The 21459-nt window shown below is 47.5% G+C and overlaps 2 protein-coding genes across 8 annotated transcripts in view; one reads left to right on the top strand and one right to left on the bottom strand.

The window, feature by feature from the left end:
• The window catches only part of fhip1b (FHF complex subunit HOOK interacting protein 1B), a 157407-nt gene extending 154065 nt beyond the window's left edge, over nucleotides 1-3342 (bottom strand). The window contains exon 1 of one of the 5 annotated variants that reach the window (XM_087988499.1): nucleotides 3304-3342. The gene's annotated coding sequence lies outside the window, so the exon portion shown is untranslated. Of the gene's footprint in view, nucleotides 1-2323; nucleotides 2344-2385; nucleotides 2408-3303 lie in introns of those variants that run through there. The other 4 variants (XM_087988501.1, XM_087988497.1, XM_087988502.1 and 1 more) reach the window with 4 other exon arrangements.
• An 873-nt stretch (nucleotides 3343-4215) lies between these two features.
• cnga4 (cyclic nucleotide gated channel subunit alpha 4) overlaps nucleotides 4216-21459 on the top strand; it is a 127821-nt gene continuing 110577 nt past the window's right edge. For 2 of the 3 annotated variants that reach the window (XM_087988494.1, XM_087988493.1), the window contains exon 1: nucleotides 4216-5866. In XM_087988494.1, coding sequence (XP_087844620.1) covers nucleotides 5727-5866 — 140 coding nt within the window. In that variant the 5' untranslated portion in view covers nucleotides 4216-5726. The remainder of the gene's footprint in view (nucleotides 5867-21459) is intronic. The other variant, XM_087988495.1, reaches the window with a different exon arrangement.

Raw genomic sequence — 21459 nt, 5'->3', positions numbered from 1 at the left:
TACTCTCTGACTCCTGTTGCCCAAACAGTTCTCTATCCATCCAGCTAGAACACCCTGGATCCCATGCGACTTCACCTTCTTCATCAGCCTACCATGGGGAACCTTATCAAATGCCTTACTAAAGTCCGTGTATGTGATATCTACATCCCTTCCCTCATCAATCAACTTTGTCACCTCTTCAAAAAATTCTATTAGTTTGTAAGGCATGACCTTCCCTGCTCAAAACCATGCTGCCTACCTCTGATAAGCCCATTCTCTTCCAAATGGATAAATATCCCATCCCTTAGTAACTGACGTCAGGCTCACAGGTTTGTGATTACCTGGATTATCCCTGCTACCCTTGTTAAACAAAAGGACAACATTAGCAATTCTCCAGTCCTCTGGGACCTCCTCCTTTTTCAAGGATGCTGCAAAGATATTTGTTAAAGGCCCAGCTATTTCCTCTCATGCATCCCTCAGTAACCTGGGATAGATCCCATCTGGACCTGGGGACTTGTCCATCTTAATGCCTTTTAGAATACCCAACACTTCCTCCCTCCTTATGCCAACCTGACCTAGAGTAATCAAAGATCTATCCCTAACCTCAATATCTACCATGTCCCTCTCTTTAGTGAATACTGATGCAAAGTACTCATTAAAAGCTCACCCATTTTTTCTGACTCCACACATATCTTTCCTCCTTTGTCCTTGAGTGTGTCAACCCTTTCCCTAATTACCCTCTTGCTCCTTATATATGAATAAAAAGCTTTGGGGTTTTCCTTAACCCTACTTGCTAAGGATACCTCATGACCCCTTTTAGCCCTCTTAATTCCTCATTTCAGGTTGGTTCTACATTCCTGATATTCTTCCAAAGTTTTGTCTGTCTTCAGTCGCCTAGACTGCATCCTTTTTCCTCTTAGCTAGTCTCACAATTTCACTGTCACCCATGCTTCGCTGTTGAGAGGCCTGTAGTACAGTCCAACACTGTTACCACTGCCTTCCTATTTCTGAGCTCTGCCCATACTGCCTCACTGCTCGAGTCTTCCATAGTGCCCTCCTTCAGCAGAGCTGTGATAACCTCTCTAACCACAGTATCCAATACGGTATACCTGCTTTGGAGGGAGATGACCACAGGAGACACCTGCACTGCCTTCCTGCTCTTTATCTGCCTTTTGGTCACCCATTCCCTTTCTCCCTCAGCAATCCTAATCTGCAGTTTGACCAATTCACTAAACATGTTATCCATGACCCCCTCAGCATCTGCAGCTCTAGAGCCGTCATGCGGTCTAACAAGAGCTGCAACTGGATACACTTCTTGCACTTCAACTGTGTCCCTGAGCTCCCACATTGAGCAAGTTCAGCATAACACTTGTCTGAGATCTGATGCCATTTTTAATCTTAAGATTTATATAAATTGAGACTAAAGTTACGAAAAAGAAAAGGCAAGTTTTCTTTAACCAATCACACGATAAAATAAAAAGAATAGAAAATCCTTACCTTTTCAACACACTACAGAATCTACACTACACAACTTTTAAAGATATTTAGATGAGTATTTGAAATATCTCTGTAAATCCCTCACTCACCCACCTCCCTCCCCAAGTTGTTGGGGGTTATGTGTCTCCTCCTCTCAGTAAGGTTGGGGTATTTCTCTTTTTCTCTCTCTCTCTCTATCTCTCACACACCTCTCTCAGTGATCCTCTCTCCCTTGTCATTTGAGGAGCGGTTGAGGCCTGTGGGTCTGTATACAATGGAGGTGAGAAGGTTGAGGGAACAGGATCTGATTTAAACTTGCAGAATACTGTGAGGCCTGGATAGAATGGATGAGGAGGGACATATCCACAAGTAGGAGACACGAGGAGCCAAAGGCACAGCATCAGAGTGAAGGGACTTGAGAACTGAGAAGAAAAAGAATTTCTACAGTCAGCGGATGGGGACTCTCTGGAACTCTTACTGCAAGGAGCTGTGGAAACTAAGTCATTGAGTGCATTTAAGACAGAGGTAGACAGGTTTTCGATGAGCAAGGCGATTTAGGTAAAGGGGAGAATGCAGGAGAATGTTGTTGGGAAACACATCGTCATGATTGAATGGGGGAACAGACTTGATGGGCTGAATGGCCTAATTCTGCCCCTGTATCTTATGGACTCTGTTATGTGCGTTCAGGGATTTATCCTGCATTCCTCCCTCTGTGAAAAGGCATTTTCTCTTGGTGCTGGGGCACTCACAGACACTCACCACCCTTCCTCAGTGGGGCGGGGAGTGGGGGAGGAATCTGTGTCTCTCCCTTCCCCAGGGTGACGAGGGTATTCGCCCTGAGTGATGGGATATTTTCACTTTCGTTCACCTCTCCCCCGGGGTCAGGGGGGTATTTGCCCTCAGTGACAGGGTATTTAGTCTCTCACTCACCTCTCCCCCGGGGTCAGGGGGTATTTGCCCTCAGTGACAGGGTATTTAGTCCCTCACTCACCTCTCCCCCGGGGTCAGGGGGTATTTGCCCTCAGTGACAGGGTATTTAGTCCCTCACTCACCTCTCCCCCGGGGTCAGGGGGTATTTTCCCTCAGTGATGGGGTATTTAGTCCCTCACGCACCACTCCCCCGGGGTCAGGGGGTATTTGCCCTCAGTGACGGGGTATTTAGTCCCTCACTCACCTCTCCCCCGGGGTCAGGGGGGTATTTGCCCTCAGTGACAGGGTATTTAGTCCCTCACTCACCTCTCCCCCGGGGTCAGGGGGTATTTGCCCTCAGTGATGGGGTATTTAGTCCCTCACTCACCTCTCCCCCGGGGTCAGGGGGTATTTGCCCTCAGTGACAGGGTATTTAGTCCCTCACTCACCTCTCCCCCGGGGTCAGGGGGTATTTGCCCTCAGTGACAGGGTATTTAGTCCCTCACTCACCTCTCCCCCGGGGTCAGGGGGTATTTGCCCTCAGTGACGGGGTATTTAGTCCCTCACTCACCTCTCCCCCGGGGTCAGGGGGGTATTTGCCCTCAGTGACAGGGTATTTAGTCCCTCACTCACCTCTCCCCCGGGGTCAGGGGGTATTTGCCCTCAGTGATGGGGTATTTAGTCCCTCACTCACCTCTCCCCCGGGGTCAGGGGGGTATTTTCCCTCAGTGATGGGGTATTTAGTCCCTCACTCACCTCTCCCCCGGGGTCAGGGGGTATTTGCCCTCAGTGATGGGGTATTTAGTCCCTCACTCACCTCTCCCCCGGGGTCAGGGGGTATTTGCCCTCAGTGACAGGGTATTTAGTCTCTCACTCACCTCTCCCCCGGGGTCAGGGGGTATTTGCCCTCAGTGACAGGGTATTTAGTCCCTCACTCACCTCTCCCCCGGGGTCAGGGGGTATTTGCCCTCAGTGACGGGGTATTTTGTCCTTCGGCCGCGCCGCCATTCGCCTCCCCTGACGTCATCACGCCGCACGCACACCGCGGCCGCGCCGTTGTCATGGCAACCGGTCGCCCGCCACCGGATCGCTCGCTGCCCGAGACTCGGTCCCTCTCCCCGGGACTCGATCCTCTCCCCGGGACTCGGTCCCTCTCTCCCGGGACTCGATCCTCTCCCCCGGGACTCGATCCTCTCCCCCGGGACTCGGTCCCTCTCCCCGGGACTCGGTCCCTCTCCCCGGGACTCGATCCTCTCCCCCGGGACTCGATCCTCTCCCCCGGGACTCGGTCCCTCTCCCCGGGACTCGGTCCCTCTCCCCGGGACTCGATCCTCTCCCCGGGACTCGGTCCCTCTCCCCGGGACTCGATCCTCTCCCCCGGGACTCGATCCTCTCCCCGGGACTCGATCCTCTCCCCGGGACTCGGTCCCTCTCCCCCGGGACTCGATCCTCTCCCCGGGACTCGATCCTCTCCCCGGGACTCGGTCCCTCTCCCCCGGGACTCGATCCTCTCCCCGGGACTCGGTCCCTCTCCCCCGGGACTCGATCCTCTCCCCGGGACTCGATCCTCTCCCCGGGACTCAGTCCCTCTCCCCGGGACTCGATCCCTCTCCCCGGGACTCGATCCCTCTCCCCGGGACTCGATCCTCTCCCCGGGACTCGGTCCCTCTCTCCCGGGACTCGATCCTCTCCCCGGGACTCGATCCTCTCCCCCGGGACTCGATCCTCTCCCCGGGACTCGGTCCCTCTCCCCGGGACTCGGTCCCTCTCCCCCGGGACTCGATCCTCTCCCCGGGACTCGGTCCCTCTCTCCCGGGACTCGATCCCTCTCCCCGGGACTCGATCCTCTCCCCGGGACTCGGTCCCTCTCTCCCGGGACTCGATCCTCTCCCCGGGACTCGGTCCCTCTCTCCCGGGACTCGATCCTCTCCCCGGGACTCGATCCTCTCCCCCGGGACTCGATCCTCTCCCCGGGACTCGGTCCCTCTCCCCGGGACTCGGTCCCTCTCCCCCGGGACTCGATCCTCTCCCCGAGACTCGATCCCTCTCCCCGGGACTCGATCCCTCTCCCCCGGGTCTCGGTCCCTCTCCCACGGGACTCGATCCCTCTCCCCCGGGACTCGGTCCCTCTCCCCCGGGATTTGACCCCTCTCCCCGGGACTCGGTCCCTCTCCCCGGGACTCGGTCCCTCTCCCCCGGGACTCGACCCCTCTCCCCGGGACTCGGTCCCTCTCCCCCGGGACTCGGTCCCTGTCCCCGAGACTTGATCCCTCTCCCCCGGGACTCGATCCCTCTCCGTGGGACTCGGTCCCTCTCCCCGGGACGGTGGCAGGATCCTCCGCGAATGTTTGGGCCGCCCCAACATGGTGTGGTTCAGCCGAGTCTGACAGCGAGTGGATCTCCGTGGGACCGAGTGGATCACCCAGACATGGAGATGGTCCCCTGCGCTAAGTTGATCATGCCTGACAGGGACTGGATCGCTCAGATATCGAGTGGATCGTCTAGATATCTAGTGAATCAGCTGGATACCGATTGGGTCCACTGACATAGACGAATGCCAACTGACATGGTGATCGAGTGGACAGTGGATCGAACTGTCCCTCAGTGAATCCCATCAATCCATCCACCTAGAATGACTGACACCAGGGATTCCCAATCGACCAACTAGTTCCATCTGAGACGGTGGATCCCAATGACTAATTGAATTGTACAGGTGGCTAGTGTCTTCTATCAACATGTAATGGATTACTGTGACACAGTAGATCTCAATGACCCGGAGTGCATCACAGTATATCCTATAGACAGTTCCTCAAACTGACGCAGTAGACCCCGTATTCAGTCTGGATCCAACTGGCATAGAATGAAATCCTTGTAGAGACTGAAGAAGGAGATGTGGCTGTGGTAGCGAGTCTGAACTATTCCAACTGCCATAGTATGAAACCCATCAACCCTGAGTGGATCCAAATAATAGTGTATTCCCTGCCTTAGATTGGGTCTCACCACGGTCCACATTGGTTTCTAATATCAATGCCTCAGGGATAATTCACTGCCCCAGATGCAGCAATGATTTTACTGATCCATGCTGTCTCCAAAAAGCTGGGATGGACTTCACTCACTCAGGGTTGATCACATTGACCTGGAAATAAACAATGATCCCAACAAGCTGCAATCAATCTCAGTGTAACAAACTGAAGCAATGACGGATCCCCATCATTGGATCCCTATTGGATAGAGTGCACCTCAACGGTCAAAAGGACAGCACTGGTCCTACTAAGCTGGAGTGGATATCACTGGCCCGAAGTCCAATGGTGATTTTAATAGCCCTGACTGGATCCTGTTGGCTCAGGAAGGATTGATTTGGCATGGAGGTAGCTACAGAGATAGTGAATGCATTGGTTGTGAATTTCCAAAAAAAAAACTATTGGATTCTGGAGAAGTACCAGAGGATTCAACACTGCCAATGTGACATCCCAATTCAAAAAGAGAGGGAGGCAAAAAGCGGGTAACTATAGCCTAACATGTAATGTTGGAAAAGAATTGAATCAGTTATTAAGGAAGTAATGGAGAACATAGAATCATACAGCAAGAAACACACCCTTCAGTCAAACATATCCATGCAGACCAAGTTTCCCAAACTAAACTAGTCCTATTTGTCTGTGTTTGACCTATATCTCTCTATAGCTTTTTATATTCATGTATCTGAACAAATGTCTTTTAAATGTTTTAACTGTATCTGCATCTACCACTTCTCTGGCAGTTCATTCCACATACGAACCACACTCTGTAAGTTGCTCCTCAGGTCCATTTCAAATCTTTCTCCTCTCGCCTTAAATTATGCCCTTTAGTTTTGAACTTTCACACCCTGGGAAAAGACCTTTGCTATTCCCCTTATCTGTGCCCTTCATGATTTCATAAACCTCTATAAGTTCACCCCAAACCTCCTACTCTCCAGCGAAAAGTGTCCCAGTCTACCCAACTTCCAGTCCTGGCAATATCCTGGTATATCTTTTCTGCAATTCTCCAATTTAATAATATCCTTCCTATAGCAGGGTGACCAGAACTGTACACTATACTCCAAAAAGTGGCCTCACCAACATCCTGTAGAACTGCAATATGACGTCCTAACTCCTATGCTCAGTGAAGGCAATGAAGGCAAACTGCATCTTTACCATCCCGCCGAACTTGACACACCTTTCAAAGAATTGTGTAGCTGAAGCCCAAGGTACCTCACTTAAGTCATAAGCTAATATCCCATGTTGATGGTGGTATTGGCATAGTTAGAGAATTGGCTTATGGGCAAGAAACAGTGAGTGGGGATAAGGAGTTCTTTTTCAGGTTGGCGATCTATAACCAGTGGAATTCCACAGGGATCAGTGCTGGGACCGCAACTGTTTACAATATACATTAATGATTTGGTGGAAGAAAGTGAATATACTGTGGCTGAATTTACAAAGAACACAAAAACATGTGGAAAGGCAAATAGCAAGAGTTAACAAAGGGATATTGATTGGTTGAGTAAGTGGGCAAACTGTTGGCAAATGGAGTATAATATGGAAAAACATGAAGTTGTTCATTTTGGAAGGGAGAACAGAAGAACAGAATATTATTTAAATGGATAAACACTGCAGGAAGCTGCTATACAAAGGGACTTGGGGGTACGTGTACACAACACAGAAAGCTAGTACATGAATACAGCAGGTAATCAGGAAAGCTCATGGAATGTTAGCCCTTATTTCAAGGCAGTTTAGATTATAAGAGTAAGGAAGTCTTCCTCCGACTGTACAATGTGCTGGTGAGCCGTTTTTGTTCCCTTATTTATGGAGGGAGCTTCCCTCTGCATCAAACTGGAAGTGCAGTCTGTGTCCAGATGCATCCACTTGCTCAGATAAGCAGCTCTGACAACACAACAAGAACAAGGCACAGATCCCCACTCACACACTCGCTCTAATGTACGCTGTCTTTCTCCCTCTCTCTCTCACTCATACACACACACTCTGTCTGATGTACACTGACTGTCTCACTCACACAAACTCTCTCTGAGGTACATTGTCTTTCTAATTCAAAGTTAAAAATCACACAACACCAGATGAAGGAGCGTCGTTCCGAAAGCTAGTGCTTCCAATTAAACCTGTTGGACTATAACCTGGTGTTGTGTGATTTTTAACTTTGTACACCCCAGTCCAACACCGGCATCTCCGAATCATTTCTAATTCAACATACACACACTCTGTCTGATGTACACTGTCTCTCACGCACTTCTAATTCAACATACACACACTCTGTCTGATGTACACTGTCTCTCACGCACACACTCTCTTTGATGTACACTGTCTTTCTAGCTCTCACACATACTCTTTTTGATGTACACTATCTCTCTCACTTACAGACACACAATTACACACCCACTGTCTCTCTCTGTCTGAAGTACACTGTCTCTCACACACACATGCTCAAACACACAGAAAGACTGTATCATCCACACTATACAAACACACTGTTGAACACATGTCCCTCACACACAAGCACACAGGTGGAAACATGTCACTCAGTGATGTGCACTGTGACATCCACACACAGATCTACACCTGGCCAAGTAGATATTACTCAGTAACATACACACTCTCTCTCACTTTCTCACACACACAGAGACACTCTCACACAAAAACTCGTCACCAGGGCTACAAACTATATTTCTCTCAGTGATGTACACTGACACACACACAAACACACAGATAGAGAGACACACAGCCACTCATTTTTGACCATCTACAAGAAATAGGCCGCTTTTGGAATACTGCATTCAATTCTGGTCTCCCTGCTACAGGAAGGATGTTGTGAAACTTGAAAAGGTTCAGAAAAGATTTACAAGAATGTTGCCAGGGTTGGAGGGTTTGCACTGTAGGGAGAGACTGGATAGGCTGGGGCTGTTTTCCCTGGAGCGTCGGAGGCTGTGGGGTGACCTTACAGATCTATAAAATCATGAGAGGCATAGATAGAGTAAATAGCCAAGATCCTTTTCCCTGGAATGGGGGAATCCAAAACTAGAGGGTATAGGTTTAAAGTGAAAGATTTAAAAGGGTTCTGGGGGCAATGTTTTCATGCAGAGGGTGGTGTGTGTATGGAATGAGCTGCCAGAGGAAGTGGTGGAGGCTGGTACAATGACAACATTTAAAAGGCATCTGGATGAGTATATGAATAGGCAGGGATGAGAGGGATTTGGGCTAAGTTCTGCCGGTTGGGACTAGATTAATTTAGGATATCTGGTTGGCATGGATGAGTTGGACTGAAGGGTCTGTTTCTGTGCTGTAGATCTATTTCATTGGAGGCAGTTCAAAGAAAGTTCACTAGGATGATCCCTGGTATGGAGGGATTGTCTTCTGAGCAAAGGCTAAACAGGTTGGGATTCTACTCACTGGAGTTTAGAAGAATGAGAGGCGATCTCATTGAAACATATAAGATTCTTCAGGGGATTGACAGGGTAAATACTGCAAGAATGTTTCCCATCATGGGCGTGTCTAGAATAAATGGGCACCAATTTACAACTGAGATGAGTAGGACTTTCTTCTCTAATGCACTGTATAACTGAAACATAAAATCTTTTATGATCAATTTTCTTTATTTGTTTGTGGGATGTGGGCATTGCTGTCTAGGCTAGCATTTATTGCCTATCCTTAGCTAAGGAAGCATACATAAGGTCTAGGCGACTGAAGCTTTGGAAGAATATCGGGATGCAATCTGAAATGAGGAATTAAGAGGGCTAAAAGGAGTCATGAGATATCCTGAGCGAGCAGGTTTAAAGAAAGCCCCAAAGCCTTTTATTCATATATAAGGAGCAAGAGGGTAGTTAGGGAAAGGGTTGACCCACTCAAAGACAAAGGAGGAAAGATATGTGTGGAGTCAGAGAAAATGGGTGAGATTCTTAATGAGTACTTTGCGTCGATATTCACCGAGGAGAGGGACATGACAGATGTTGAGGTTAGGGATAGCTCTTTGATTACTCTAGGGCAAGTTGGCATAAGGAGGGAGGAAGTGTTTATTCTAAAAGGTATTAAGGTGAACAAGTCCCCAGGCCTGGATGGGATCTATCCCAGGTTACTGAGGGAAGAAAGAGAGGAAATAGCAAATTTCTTTGCAGCATCCTTGAACATGGGGGAGGTCCCAGAGGTCTGGAGAATGGCTAATGTTGTTCCCTTGTTGAAGAAGAGTAGCAGGGATAATCCAGGTAATTACAGACCTATGAGCCTGACATCAGTGGTACGGAAGATACTGCAAAAGTTACTAAGGGATAGGATATTTACCCACTTGGAAGGAAATGGGCTTATCAGTGATAGGCAGCATGGTTTTGAGCAGGGAAGGTCATTAATTACAAATCTAATAGAATTTTTTTGAAGAGGTGACAAAGTTGATTGATGAGGGAAGGGATGTAGATGCACCTACATAGACTTTAGTAAGGCATTTGATAAGGTTCCCCATGATAGGCTGATGAAGAAGGTGAAGTCCCGGGTGTTCTCACTAAATGGGTAGAGAACTTGTTGGGCAACAGGAGACAGAGTCATAGAGAAAGGAAGCTTCTCAAATGGAAACCTGTGACCAATGGCGACCCACAGGGATCTGTGCTGGGACCACAGTTGATAATGATATAAATAAATGATTTGGAGGAAGGTACAGGCTGCCTTAATAGCAAGTTTACAGATGACACTAAGATTGGTCGAGTAGCAGATAGTGAAGGGGACTGTCAGAGAATACAACAGAATATAGATAGACTGGAGAGTTGGGCAGAGAAATGGCAGATGGAGTTCAATCTGGACAAATGTGAGGTGATGCATTTTGGAAGTTGAAATTCCAGAGCGAACTATACTATAAATGGAAATGTCCTGGATGGCGGTGGTCTGAGTGGGTTGCTGGGCTGGGCTCTGTGCCATACCCCCTGGCAAAGTGGACCTCTAGACTCCCCCCCCCCCACCGTTAACCACCCCAAGAGAAACATCAATAATATAAAGTTACGGAACACCTGGAGCTGCTAAAATTGTGGTTTAACAACTCTAAGATCAGGATGAAGGCGAATAAAGGAAAAGGGGTGAAAAGAGTACAGCAAGCAGGGCATTCCCCAACTGTATCGGAGGTGCCTGTAGCCATTGCTTAAACGCCCGGGGTGCCCCCTTTGGATTGGATTTAATGGGACAGCAGCATTTACTCTCTGAGTTTGCCACACTCCGAGAAAAGATTGAAGCAGCGATGGAGCTGATATCTACCATGCTGAAAAAACATGAGCAGGAGATTGAAACACTGGACTGAAGAGTAGAGGCAGTAAAGCAGAGGACTGCGGCATTGGAGACTGTGACGGAAGTCTCGGGAGGAAGGATCCGAACCCTGGAAGACCAGGTTCAGGTCCTTCAGGGACAAGTAGACAATCTGGCACACAAAAGTAGAAGAAAACATTCACAGCTGGTGGGTCTCCTGGAGCGCGAGGAAGGCGGGGACCTTGTTGGATTCCTGGAGAAGTGTCTCCCGAAGTTCCTGGGGTTGGAGTTGGAGTCGGGCCTGGTGAGTGTGGAGCGGGCCCACCGGATTGCAATGCACAGGTCCAGCTCAGACCCACACCCCCGCCTGGTCCGAGTGTGACTCCAGCATTATAAAGAAAAACAGTTAGTAATTGAAACAGCAAGAAGACTGGGAAAAGATCCACAAGCTTTAACATACAAAGGCTCAAGAATAATGTTTTTTTCAAGACTTCTCAGGAGCCATAGTTAAGAAGAGAAAGGCATTTGATGAAGTTAAGAGAAAATTAAGGGTCTGAACATTCAATGTTCCTTGAGGTATCCAATGGTGTTGCATTTCGCTCACAGAGGGGCGGTATATAATTTTGATTCAGCAGACGTTCGATTCCAGCCTCGGGCGACTGTCTGTGTGGAGTTTGCACATTCTCCCAGTGTCTGCGTGGGTTTCCTCCGGGTGCTCCGGTTTCTTCCCACATTCCAAAGATGTGCAGATCAGGTGAATTGGCCATGCTAAATTGCCCATAGTGTTAGTGTATTAGTCAGAGGGAAATGGGTCTGGGTGGGTTATTCTTTGGATGGGCGGAGTGGACCTGTTGGGCCGAAGGGCCTGTTTCCACAGTGTAGGGAATCTAATCTAATCTAAAAAAAAGGCCAAGGACTTTGTGAACTCTTTGAAATAAAGGACTCAGGTTGGGGGTGGGGGGGTGGAGCACAGTTATGGACAATGGTTCAGTTTTCTTTATATTTTCTGTCCCCCTTTTTCTCCTCTCTTCCCTTTTTGTGGTTATCAGTTTTATAGCTTTTGTACTGCCTTGGTGTAAAACCTGATTTATTTATCATTTCAGTTGGTTAGTTATTGTCCGGGTTGTTATTTGCTGCAGTGCATTTTTTTGGATTGGGGGTTATATCTGTGGTTAAGATAGAACACAGAACATTATAGCGCAGTACAGGCCCTTCGGCCCTCGATGTTGGGCCAATCTGTCATACCAATCTGAAGCCCATCTAACCTACACTATTCCATGTACATCCATATGCTTGTCCAATGGTGACTTAAATGTACTTAAAGTTGGCGAATCTACTACCATTGCAGGCAAAGCATTCCACACCCTTACTACTCTCTGAGTAAAGAAACTATCTCTGACATCTGTCCTATATCTATCAGCCCTCAATTTAAAGCTATGCCCCCTCGTGCTCGCCGTCACCATCCGAGGAAAAAGGCTCTCACTGTCCACCCTATCTAACCCTCTGATTATCTTATAAGATGTATAGAGAAGATGTATAAATAACATGTTTTCTTTATCTGTGCATTGCCTGGGACTAGGGCGTGGTCTCAGCTGGAAGGAGCCAGTATTGCCCTCTATGGGCAAAGGGGGGGAATTCTCTAGTGAATTGGGATTGATTTGGGTATTTGTTTAAGTTAAATGTAGTGGTTAGTTTTTTAGTTGTAGTTTTTAGACTTTGTAGATTAATGTCTCTGTCGCTCGCTGCACCTCAGATAAGCTTCCTCCTTTTTGGATGACCATGGATAGTGATTCATTCAGGTGGTGCACCTGGAATGAAAAAGGGAGCCATTCCCCTATTAAAAGAGAGAAGGTGCTGCCAAGCCTTAGGAAGGAAAGGGTTGACATCGTCCTGCTGCAGGAGACACATTTAACTGATAAGGAACATCTGAAACTGCAGCAGGGGGGTTCTGATAGAGAATTCTTCTCCTACTTTAGCTCCAAGAGTAGCAGAGTGGCTATACTGGTAAGAAGGAACTTCCCAATCCAGGTAACTGAGCAAATTAAGGACGAACATGGACGGTGCATCATTCTTAAAGCTCTAATACATCGCCACTTTCTGAGGACCCCTTCACTAGCCTCCAACACACTCCATCCAACTGGACACCCCGCGCTGGCCTATTAACCGCCCTCGATCTCTTCATTTCCAACTGCCGCCGAGACGTTAACTGCGCCAACCTATCCACCCCACTCCAACCTCTCACCCTCACAATGTGCAGCCCTCCACTCCCTCTGCTCCAATCCCAACTTCACCATCAAACCAGCAAATAAAGGGGGTGCAGTGGTAGTTTGGTGCATTGACCTCTACACTGCTGAAGCCAGACACCAACTTGAAGACACCTCTTACCGCCCCCTTGACCATGACCCTACCCCCCCCTCATCACCAAACCATCATCTCCCAGACCATACAGAACCTCATTACCTCAGGAGATCTCCCACCCACAGCTTCCAACCTCGTAGTCCGGGAACCCCGCACCGCCCGATTCTACCTACTTCCCAAGATCCACAAGCCTGACCACCCCGGCCGACCCATTGTCTCAGCATGCTCCTGCCCCACTGAACTCATCTCCACCTACCTTGATACTGTCCTATCCCCCCTAGTCCAGGAACTCCCCACATACGTTCGAGACACTACCCACGCCCTCCACCTCCTCCAAGACTTCCGTTTCCCCGGCCCCAAACGCCTCAACTTCACTGTGGATATCCAATCCCTCTACACCTCCATCCGCCATGACCCAAGGCCTTCAAGCCCTCAGTTTCTTCCTCTCCCAACGTCCCCAACAGTACCCTTCCACCGACACTCTCATTCGTTTGGCTGACTGGTCCTCACCCTCAACAATTTCTCCTTCGAATCCTCCCACTTCCTCCAGACCAAAGGGGTAGCCATGGGCACCCGTATGGGCCCCAGCTATGCCTGTCTCTTTGTTGGCTACGTAGAGCAGTTGATCTTCTGTAATTACACCGGCACCACTCCCCACCTCTTTCTCCGCTACATTGATGATTACATTGGCGCCACCTCGTTCTCCTGCAAGGAGGTTGAGCAATTCATCAACTTCACCAACACATTCCACCCCGACCTTAAATTCACCTGGACCATCTCTGACACCTCCCTCCCCTTCCTGGACCTCTCCATCTCCATCAATGACAACCAACTTGACACTGACATTTTTTACAAACCCACTGACTCCCACAGCTACCTGGATTACGCCTCTTCCCATCCTACCTCCTGCAAAAATGCCATTCCATATTCCCAATTCCTCCACCTCTGCCATATCTGCTCCCAGAAGGACCAATTCCACTACAGAACACTCCTTCTTTAGAGACTACAATTTCCCTTCCCACGTGGTTGAAGATGCCCTCCAACACATCTCATCCACATCCCGCACCTCCGTCCTCAAACCCCACCCCTCCAATAGTAACAAGGACAGAACCCCCCGGTCCTCACTTTCCACTCTACCAACCTTCACATTAACCGCATCATCCACCAACATTTCTGCCACCTCCAAACAGACCCCACCACCAGAGGTGTATTTCCCTCCCCACCCCTTTCCGCTTTCCGTAAAGACCGTTCCTTCCGTGATTACCTGGTCAGGTCCATGCCCCCCCGTCCTGGCACCTTCCCCTGCCACCGCAGGTATTGTAAAACCTGCGCCCACACCCCCTCCCTTACCATCATCCAAGGCCCAAAGGAGCCTTCCACATCCATCAAAGTTTTACCTGCACATCCACCAATGTCATTTATTGTATCCATTGCTCCCGATGCGGTCTCCTCTACATTGGAGAGACTGGATGCCTCCTAGCAGAGCGCTTTAGGGAACATCTCTGGGAAACCCGCACCAATCAACCACACCGCCCTTTGGCCCAACATTTCAACTCCCCTCCCACTCAGCCGAGGACATGGAGGTCCTGGGCCTTCTCCACTGCCACTCCCTCACCACCCAACACCTGGAGGAAGAACGCCTCATCTTCCGCCTCAGAACACTTAAACCCCAGGGCATCAATGTGGACTTCACCAGTTTTCTTATTTCCCTTCCCCCACCTTACCCCAGTTCCAATCTTCCAGCTCTGCCCCATCATCATGTCCTGTCCCTACCTGCCAATCTCCCTTCCCACCTATCCGCTTCACCCTCCTCTCTGACCTATCACCTTCATCCCCACCACATTCACCTACTGTACTCTTTGCTACTTTCTCCCTAGCCCCACCCCCCACCCCCATTTATCTCTCCACCCTGGAGGCTTCCTGCCTCTATTCCTGATGAAGGACTTTTGCCCGAAATGTCGATTTTCCTGCTCCTCAGATGATGCCTGACCTGCTGTGCTTTTCCACCACCACTCTGATCTAAACTCTAATACATTGTCCCCCAGCAGTACCCTCTTAAATTTCTAAATGATGCAGTTGCTAAATTAATTAATCTTGTGGTGTGCCGCACGATCACAGGAGGGGATTTTAACCGCCTAATGGATCCCAGGGTAGACAGGATGCCAAGGGACACGTCAGGTACATCCACACAATCTAGACAGTTGGTGGACATGTGTGAGGGGTTGGGACTAGTGGATGTGTGGAGGCATCTCCACCCGAATGGAAGAGACTTTACTTTATATTCCAACCCACACAAGTGCCAAATGTGAATTGACATGTTCTTTATGCCATCAGTTTGCTTGGACAGAACATTGGCTTGCAAAATTGGGAATATAACTGTCTCGGACCATGCGCCAGTGGATTTAGATGTTAAAATCAAGGGTGGTAGAATAGTTGCACGGCACTGGCGCATGGACCTATTCCTGTTAAGGGATAGCAAATTTGTTGAGTACATTAGAAGAGAGTTCAGGGTCTTCTGGGATATCAACTTGGATACGGCCAGTAATCCAGCAATACTTTGGGAGGCTACTATGGCATATTTATGAGGCCTGATCATTTTGTATTCAACGACTAGAAGGAGGCAGAGGGAGGAGCAGCATCGGATGCTGGAGACCCAGCTGAAGGTAGCTGAGTGAGTATATTATAATAGGCCTTCATTGGTCAAGTTGCAGTGGGTCACGCTCTCCGGGCTGCTCTCGACTCATTGCACACACAGGTGGCAAAAAAAGAGGTCTCCTTCGCTAAACAAAGACTGTTTGAATTTGGAGATAAGCCAGGTAGATACCTGACATATCTGGCTAGAAAGAAAAATGCTTCCCAATCCATTATGTCTGTTAGAGAGAAGGCTGGCACAGTTACCCATGGGTTGAAGAAGATCAATGTGAGATTTAGGGAATATTTTGCAGAGCTATACTGGTCGGAGGGCGGTGAAGATGGCAGTGAGAATGCAGTCCTTTTTTGAGAACCTGGACATCCCCAGTATAGACACGGAACCGGTCTCCCTGTTAAATGCGCCTATGACGATACAAGAGGTGCAGGAAGCAATAAAGCATCTCCAGGGTGGCAAAGCACCAGGACCAGATGGATTCCCGAATGAGTTTTATAAGGATGTATAGCTATAATACACAGCCTATCAGAGGCTAATATCTCCCTCATTTTAAAGAAGGGGAAAGACCCTGAAGAATATGCTTCATACAGACCAATTTTGTTATTGAATGTAGACTTTAAAATTCTGTCAAAGGTGCTGGCCCTAAGGTTGGAAAAGGCGTTGCTTGATTTTATAAAAGAAGATCATATGGGTTTTATCAAGGGCAGTAGCTCCTCCAACAATATCAGGAGGGTACTGAACATAGTGCAGGTATGCCAGTAAAGATAGATTCCGGGTTTGGTGGTCTCCCTAGACACAGAAAAGGCTTTGGTCTGGGTGGAGCCTTTGCTCGGTGGGGGTGGTGTTGTATAATGATCCTAAGGTGGCAGTCATCACAAACGGCACTAAGTCAGATAACTTTTATATTGGGAGAGGCAGCCAACTGGGGTGTTCTCTTTCACCACTGTTATTTACCTCGGTAATTGAGCCGTTAGCCAAGGCTATCAGGAGGGACCCTGAAATATTGGCGCCAAGGGTAGGAATGGGGGAGCATAAGATCACCCTGTATGCCGATGAAGTCCTTTTGTTCTTGGCCAATCCAGACGAGTCTGTTCCTCATTTGATTCAAAAATTTTATTTATTTGGCAGTTTTTCGGGATACAGGATCAACTTCATAAAATCGGAAGCCATGTGGGTGGGGGGGGGGGGGGGGGGGGGCACTCAGTGGAGGCGCCTGATTTGAAGGATGGAATGCAGTTCCTGTTTAGATAGTCGATAGTTTAGAGGAATTTTTATTACCTCTGCCTTCCACCAGCTGTATAAAGCTAACTATGTACAATTACTGGAGAGGATAAAACAGGATTTGCAGCAATGGGAGGGGTTATCGTTATCATGGTTGGGCCGAGTAGCCCTGATTAAAATGAATGTTCTTCCTCACCTGTTGTAGCCCATGAGAATGCTCCCGTTGTTGCTACCCAGACGAGTGTTATGGAGGCTCACTGGTTGGCTATGGTCCTTTATGTGGTGTCGCAGGCGCCCCCTAATTAAATTTACTAAATTACAGCTCCCTCAGGATGAGGGAGAGTAGACCTTCCAGACTTGAAGAGATATCAAATAAGTGCCCTGTTAGCATGTGCAGCTGACTGGGTACGGGGAGATTCGGAGTCAATTTGGCTTAACGTTGATGCCTCATAGTCGAGACGTCCCCTAGTTAATCTATTATTCACGGATAAGATGCAATCTGTGACCGAGCAGTGTAAGAGCCCAATCATTTTAAATATGGTGAAAGCTTTGAGGACAATGAGGCAAGACAAAGGCAATTGGCATAAGGTCTTGCCATTTACCCTGTTGATAGGAGCCCAAGGATTTAAACCTGGGGCAATGGACTCCGGCTTTAAGCTATGGGAGAATAAGAGAATCTCTTGTTTGGGAGATTTATTCGAGGGGGAGCTCTTGATGTCATTTAGCCAACTAAGTTAAAAATACGGATTGTCTAATAGGGACCTTTTCCGGTACTTTCAGAGAAGGGATTATACACAGAGGAAGACCACACTCCTGGCTCAGTGTTACAAGTCAGACGTGGAGAAAAGAGTGCTCCAGTGCACGGGTGCCTTTTCAGTTAGTACTTTGTATCATTTACAGAAAGAACATGCCTTAGAACATGTGGAGAGACCTTGAGGGACTTGGAATCAGGAACTAGGAGAGGATATTTCAGTGGAAACATGGGAAGATATATGGGAAAATGTAAAGAAAATCTCAATATATAACAGAGCGTAGGCCATGCAATGAAGATTTTACACAGGGCTCATATCGCGCCAGAGAGGCTAGCTAAATTCAAGAGAGGAGCGCCTCCAGGGTGTCCCAAGTGTAAAATTAGTACAGGCACTCTCACACACTATTATTGGTCAGGTTATAAGATCCAGGAATACTGAAGGAAATCCTGGGAATTGAAGTCAAACTGGACCCAGTATTTTTTCTTCTGGAGTTGCAATATTTGCCCTCTCTGGAAGAACACGGGAAGAGACTGTGTAATATTCTTACCCACTGTGCGAGGAAGAACATTTTAATGAATTGGACGTTGGGAAACCCCCAGGTCTTATGGGGTGGCGCAGGCTGGTGATGGAGCACCTCCCCTAAGACTATCTCACAAATATGGTGCACCACAAAACAGAGCAGTATTAGCCCTTTCTAAATTATATTGACGCAAACGTATCGGCAATATTAGTTAGAGCCGTGATATAGCTGTGGAAATCCATTTGGGCGCCCTTGGGGCCTGGGCTGGGGAATCTGGGGAAAAAATAATACAGGGGTGGGAGTTTTACTGGAGGTATAGTGAGTGAAATAGAATAAAGAAATGTGATATAATTTAATTTAAGCTAATTTGAATTCAGCTTAATTTAATTTTTATTTAATTTGATTGTAGTTCAGTTTAAGTAGATACGTTTGTTCTAGTAGAATAGTAGGTAGTTTATCATTAATGGTATTATGATATGACATTGTTGTACTATCTCTATCTTTTTGTATTTTGGTTTTTTTAGATAGAGGATATGGATCAGCACAGGCTTGGAGGGCCGAACGGCCTGTTCCTGTGCTGTAATGTTCTTTCTTCTAATTGTCCAGGGGCCAGTTAAGAGTCAATCACATTGCTGTGGGTCTGGAGTCACATGTGGGCCAGACTAGATAAGGACAGCAAATTTCCTTCCATAAAAACATGAGTGAACCAGATGAACTCTTACAATAATCAACAATGGAGAAAGTGAGGACTGCAAATGCTGGAGGTCAGAGTCGAAAAATGTGGCGCTGGAAAAGCACAGAAGGTCAGGCAGCAGCAAAGGAGCAGGAGAATTGACGTTTCAGGCATAAACTCTTCATCAAACATTCCTGATGAACCTTATGCCCGAAATGTAAATTCTCCTGCTCCTCGGATAGTGCCTGACCTGCTGTGCTTTTCCAGCACCACACTTTTCGACAATAATCAACAGTGGTCACATGATCATCATTAGGCTAGCTTTTTAATTGCAAATTTATTAATTGAATTTAAGTTTCATCTGCCGCAGCAGGATTTGAACCTGTGTCCCCAGAGCAATCACCTGGGGTTCTGGAATATTAGCTTAGTGATATTACCATTATGCCTTCCATAAATTCCGCTTGTAATAAAGGATATCATCCCATTGTCCTGTTTTTATTACAACAAACATTTTACTAACTGGCACCTACGGGACTAGGAGTGTGCCGGCTGATAAAAATATTCCAGATAATTAAGAGTTAAAGCATAACCGCCGTAAACCCTGACCAAGTTAAGCTTCGAGACATCAACAGAAATTGTTGGAAAAGTTCAGCTCAGCAATCCTGTTCTCAGGAAGGGTCACTGGACCTGAAATTTTAACTCTGATTTCTCTCCTAAAATGCTGCCAGACCTGCTGAGCTTTTCCAAAAATTTCTGTTTTTGTTTCTGATTTCCAGCATCTGCAGTTCTTTCACTTTTTATCTGAGACATCAAAATCCCTCAAAACATCAATGTAAAAGCATCAACATACCTCCTAAAATCAATGTAAAAACACACAGTAAGTAATAGAAATATGATGCAGATGGTAAACACATCACTGTTAAACTTTATTTACAGCATAAATATTCGGACATTGTGGTATTTGGATATGATGCAGAGCTGGGCTGAGGAGTGGCAGATGGAGTTCAACCCTGCCAAATGTGAGGTGGTCCATTTCGGAAAGACAAATAAGAATGCGGAATACAGGGTTAACAGTAGGGTTCTTAGTGAGGTGGAGGAACAGAGGGATCTTGGGGTCTATGTTCATAGATCTTTGAAAGTTGCCACTCAGGTGGATAGAGCTTGTAAGAAGGCCTATGGTGTATTAGCGTTCATTAGCAGAGGGATTGAATTCAAGAGTCGTGAAGTGATGTTGCAACTGTACAGGACTTTGGTTAGGCCACATTTGGAGTACTGTGTGCAGTTCTGGTCGCCTCACTTTAGGAAAGATGTGGAAGCTTTGGAGAGGATGCAGAGAAGATTTACCAGGATGTTGCCTGGAATGGAGAATAGGTCGTACGAGGATAGGTTGAGAGTGCTAGGCCTTTTCTCATTGAAACGGCGAAGGATGAGGGGTGACTTGATAGAGGTTTATAAGATGATCAGAGGAATAGATAGAGTAGACAGTCAGAAACATTTTCCCCGGGTACAACAGAGTGTTACAAGGGGACATAAATTTAAGGTGAAGGGTGGAAGGTATAGGGGAGATGTCAGGGGTGGATTCTTTACCCAGAGAGTGGTGGGGGCATGGAATGCGCTGCCTGTGGGAGTGGTGGAGTCAGAATCTTTGGTGACCTTTAAGCAGCAATTGGATAGGTACATGGATGGGTGCTTAAGCTAGGACAAATGTTCGGCACAACATCGTGGGCCGAAGGGCCTGTTCTGTGCTGTATTGTTCTATGTTCTATGTAAGTATTGCCGGTTTATCAAGGGGGTCGGTTAATAAAGTGCTGGTCAAAACAAAGTTTGCTGTACATGCTGTATTGTTTATTTTATTCATCCATGACATGTGGGAGTCATTGGCTGGGCCAGTATTTATTGCCCATCCCTAGTTGCCCCTTGAGAAGCTGCTGGTGAGCTGCCTTCTTGAACCACTGCAATCCATCTGCTGTGGGTAGACCCCCAATGCCTTTAGAGAATTCTGGGAATTTGACCCAGTGACAGTGAAGGAACAGAGAAATATTTCTAAGTCAGAATGGTGAGTGGCTTGGAGGGAAATTTGAAGCTGGTGGTGTTTCCATGTATCTGCCACCCTTTTCTTTCTAAATGGAAGTGATCATGGGTTTGGAAGGTGCTGTCTGATGAACTTCTTTTATACATTCAGAGTATACCATAGACTTGAATACATAATTAGCCCAAAAATCATGAAAAAAGGTGTATTAACTCCATTGGCGTCAGATCATTGCAAATATGAAGGGAAATTAAGATTGAATAAGAAAATATTCACGGTGTTTATGTGGAATGAAGCCTGGGGTTGAGGAATCCTTTCTCTGTCTGCCCCTTCTTCCTCCTTCCCCCTAAAATCACCCTATTTTTCCAGAGCTGGTCTGTTCAACTGCTGAATGCCGTCTCTCACCATACCACCTACTGCTGAAGGATCTGTTCCACAACTCCCTGCTTAAAAGCTGCCATCCCAACAATTACCAGAGTGACTGCTTTCAAAGCGGTTCTGTGATGAGCAGATTCAGTTCCACCATAAAGGTGAGAGTGTTACACATTACTGGCAGTGTTCTGTTCTTGCATCACCAATCTGGAAAAATACTCAAGATTAAAGTGCTATCTAGCATTTGTTCAAGAAGACTTCCTCAGTCTTCCAAGAAATCCAG

Source organism: Chiloscyllium plagiosum, unplaced genomic scaffold, assembly GCF_037043375.1.
Source record: "Chiloscyllium plagiosum isolate Xiang-an unplaced genomic scaffold, Cpla_swu_hap1 HiC_scaffold_6, whole genome shotgun sequence".
Lineage (NCBI taxonomy): Eukaryota > Metazoa > Chordata > Chondrichthyes > Orectolobiformes > Hemiscylliidae > Chiloscyllium > Chiloscyllium plagiosum.
The sequence above is the reverse complement of the archived record's forward strand: the minus strand, read 5'-3'. Positions and strand labels throughout refer to the sequence as shown.